The following is a 3861-nucleotide window of genomic DNA, read 5'->3' on the forward strand; positions in this document are numbered from 1 at the left end:
CCTAGCCTCACCCGACTCAAACTAACCAACTGGAGAACGACACCGCCTCTCATATAAGGCGTCACAAGGAGCCATATAAATACTTGATTGGTAGCTATTGTTGTAGCCAAACTCAGTAAGTGGTAGAAACTGATACCAAACACCCCCCTCCCCCCCCCCCCGAAAAACATAACACAAGCACGTAGCATATCCTCCAAAATCTGAATGGTGCGCTCGGAATGTCCGTCCGTCTAGGGGTGCAATGTTGTACTCGACCCAACCCGTGTGCCCAACTCTCGCTGCACTGCTCTCCAAAACTGTGATGTGAACTGCGTGCCTCAATCAGAAATAATGGACACTGGCACACCATGAAGACGAACAATCTCGCGGATATAAATCTCAGCCAGCCGCTCTGAAGAATAGGTAGTCACAACCGGAATGAAATGTGCGAACTTAGTCAACTGGTCCACAATCACCCAAACTACATCGAATCTCTTCAAAGTTCATGGAGCCCAACAACGAAGTCCATGATAACATGCTCCCATTTCCACTCGGGAATCTCAAGTCTCTAAAGCAAACCGCCCGGCCTCTAATACTCGTACTTCACCTGTTGACAGTTCAAGAACCGAGCCACATACTCTACTATATCTTTCTTCATTCTTCTCCACCAGTAGTACTGTCTCAAGTCCCGATACATCTTCGCAGCACCCGGATAAATAGAATATCGTGAACTGTGGGCCTCTTTAAGAATCAACTCACGCAACCCATCCACATTGGGCACATAAATACAACCCTGCATCCCCATCCTCTAGAAACCTCCTTAGCATCATGTGCTGCACCATGTCCTTAAGGATAAGCAAATGGGGGTCGCCATTCTAACGCTCTCTGATGCGCTCATACAAAGAAGACCAGGAAACCACGCAAGCCAGAACCCGATTAGGCTCTAAAACATCTAAACTCATGATATGATTTGCCAAGGCCTAAACATCTGGTGCTAGCGGTCTCTCACCAACTGGGATATATGCAAGGCTACCTATACTCACCGCCTTTTTACTCAAGTCATCGGCCACCATGTTGGCCTTCACGGGATGATACAAAATGGTGATATAATAGTGTTTTAACAGCTCCAACCATCTTCGCTACCTCAAGTTTAGATCCTTCTGCTTAAACAAGTGTTGTAGACTCTAGTGATCTGTAAATACCTCACAAGACATGCCGTAGAGATAATGCCTCCAAATCATTAATTCATGAACAATAGCTGCCAACTCTAACTCATGAACGGGTTAGTTCTTCTCATGGGGATTCAACTGATGTGAAGCTTAAGCAATCACCCTATCCTCATACATCAAGACACACCCAATACCAATCCGAGAAGCATGAAGGCTCTCCTCACACTCATCAGACCACCTGAATGGAGCACCCTTCAGAGTCAATCTAGTCAAAGGTGCAGCAATGGATGAGAAACCCTCCAAAATGGCAATAATATTCGGCCAAGCCAAGAAAATTCCAAATCTCAGTAGCTGAAGAAGGTCTGGGCCAACTCTGAACTGCATTAATCTTTTTCGGATCTACCTTGATACACTCACTGTACACCACGTGCCCCAAGAGTGCCACAGAATAAAGCCAAAACTCACACTTGGAGAATTTAGCATATAGCTTCTTCTCCCGCAACATCTGGAGTACAATCCTCAGATGGTGCTCATGATCCTTCTGACTGCATGAGTACACCAGTATATTATCAATGAACACTATGAAAAATGAATCAAGATATGAATGAAATACAATGTTCATCAGATGCATAAATGTTACTGGGGTGTTGGTTAGCCCAAAAGCCATCACAAGAAACTCGTAGTGACCATAGCTGGTCTTGAACGCCATCTTCAGAATATCAGAATCCCGAATTTTTAACTGGTGATACCCATGCCTCAAATAAATCTTAGAGAATACCCTAGCACCCTGAAGCGGGTCAAATAAGTCATCAATGCACGGTAGTGGTTACTTGTTCTTAATTGAAACTTTGTTCAACTGCCTGTAATCAATGCACATTCGTATAGTACCATCCTTCTTCTTCACAAACAAAACTGGTGCACCCTAAGGTGACACACTAGGCATAATGAATCCCTTGTCAAGAAGCTTCTGAAGTTGTTTTTTTAATTTCTTCAACTCTGCTGGTGCCATACGATACAGACGAATAGAGATGGGATGAGTGCCCACACCAAGTCAATACCAAAATCAATATCCATGTCTGGTGGCATGCCCGACATGTTTGTAGAGAACACATCTGGAAATTCTTCCACTACCGAAACAGAATCAATGGTAGGAGTATCAGCACCAACATCCCTCATAAATGCCAAATATGCCAAACATCCCTTCTCAACCATTCGTTGAGCCTTCAAATATGAAATCACTCTACTGGGAACATAATCTAGGGAACCTCCCCACTCAACCCTAGGCAGCCCCGACATCGCCAAAGTCACGGTCTTAGCGTGAGATGGTGACAACCAATCCATGACTAGAATCACGTAATACTCAAACCATACTAAGTAGTAAAAGATCAAATATATTCTCCAATCGTCCAATAGTTACCACACATGACTAATACACAATGTCAATAATAGAAATACCCACCAGTGTAGATACATAACAATCATAACTTAGGAATCATGGGGCATATCCAAATAACGAGAAAAGTACGATAATACATATGAATAAGTGGAACCAGGGTCAAATAATATGGATGCATCCAGGGCGACCACCACTTGATCGATCTCCTTCTCTAGGGCGACCTCGAACTACTTGAGTCCCACCCGGAGCTGGCTGAGCGGGTGGTGAAGTAACTGGTGGTGAAGTCATAGCCTGACCACTCTGCTGAACTGGACCTCCCATAATATGGGGGAAATACTTCCTCACATTCCCCAACTCTCCACACTCATAGAAACCTCGATCTACAAATGGCATCAGGGACTGAATCGGACCCTGAGAGCCAGAATAGCCACTAGAAGAACCAGGTACTGCCGAACCCTATATTGACAGAGCACGAGATGAACTCTGATCTGGGAGAGCACTGAAAGATGATTGACCCAGACAACACTGTATGAACCATGACTAGCTGATGCACCACGATGAACCGGATGAGCCATCTGAGCGAGCCTATAAGGATGCCCCCTACTCTGATGAGACTGTCCTCCAAATGAGGCACTACTGAAACCAACTAAACTACGAGGCCTCTTGGCCTCCCGCTCCTCATACTCCTGAATGTGAACTAGATTTAAGAGTCTAGCAATATAGACCACCTGGTCAAACCTCACACCCGTCGCCACCTTCCAAGCCATAATGAAGTGTAATCCATAATTGAGGCCATCAATGAACCTCCTAATCTTCTCCCTCTCAGTGGTAACCAACCATACCGCGTGACGAGCCAACTCTGCAAACCTCATCTCATACTGGGTCACTGTCATACTCTCCTAGCATAGCTGCTCAAACTGCGTACCCAACTCCTCCCTACGAGTCTGGGGGACAAACTTCTGTAAGAAGAGAACTGAGAACTCATGCCATGTAAATGGTTGTGCCGCATCGGTTGGCCTGCCCAACTAATAGGCCTCCCACTATCTGTAGGCTGCCCTTGTCAGCTAAAAGGTAGTAAATGAAACTCCACTGGTCTCCAAAATACACGTTGTGCGAAGAATCCACTGGCATCTGTCGATAAAATTTAGAGTATCCTCTGAACTCTGGAGGCTTAAGCCTCCTAAACCGCTCTAGTCTTTTTTGCTCCTCACTACTCATATATGGACCAACCTGGGGCCGAGCAGCTACAATCAGATGGACTGGTAGTACCCCTGGTGTCTGGAGTCCCTTAGGTACCTACTCTGGAGTACAGGCTGT

General features: G+C 45.5%; 1 protein-coding gene across 1 annotated transcript; it reads right to left on the reverse strand.

Moving 5' to 3' along the window:
• Positions 1–2703: 2703 nt before the first annotated feature.
• On the reverse strand, positions 2704–3437 carry LOC138910729 (uncharacterized). The gene is made up of 2 exons (XM_070201884.1): positions 3060–3437; positions 2704–3000 (listed from the first exon to the last, which is right to left on the reverse strand). The coding sequence occupies exons 1-2, from the start codon at positions 3435–3437 to the stop codon at positions 2704–2706; spliced, it is 675 nt and encodes a 224-aa protein (XP_070057985.1).
• Positions 3438–3861: the final 424 nt, after the last annotated feature.

The sequence above is a fragment of the Nicotiana tomentosiformis genome, chromosome 1 (genome assembly GCF_000390325.3).
Source record: "Nicotiana tomentosiformis chromosome 1, ASM39032v3, whole genome shotgun sequence".
Lineage (NCBI taxonomy): Eukaryota > Viridiplantae > Streptophyta > Magnoliopsida > Solanales > Solanaceae > Nicotiana > Nicotiana tomentosiformis.

What these genes read in the sequence shown, in the direction of transcription:
- LOC138910729 (XM_070201884.1), bottom strand. Translation starts at nt 3,437, where the DNA reads ATGACAGTGACCCAGTATGAGATGAGGTTTGCAGAGTTGGCTCGTCAC. An exon ending in GTTCATACAGTGTTGTCTGG is followed by an intron (nt 3,001 to 3,059) that starts GTCAATCATCTT and finishes CTGTCAATATAG; the next exon opens with GGTTCGGCAGTACCTGGTTC.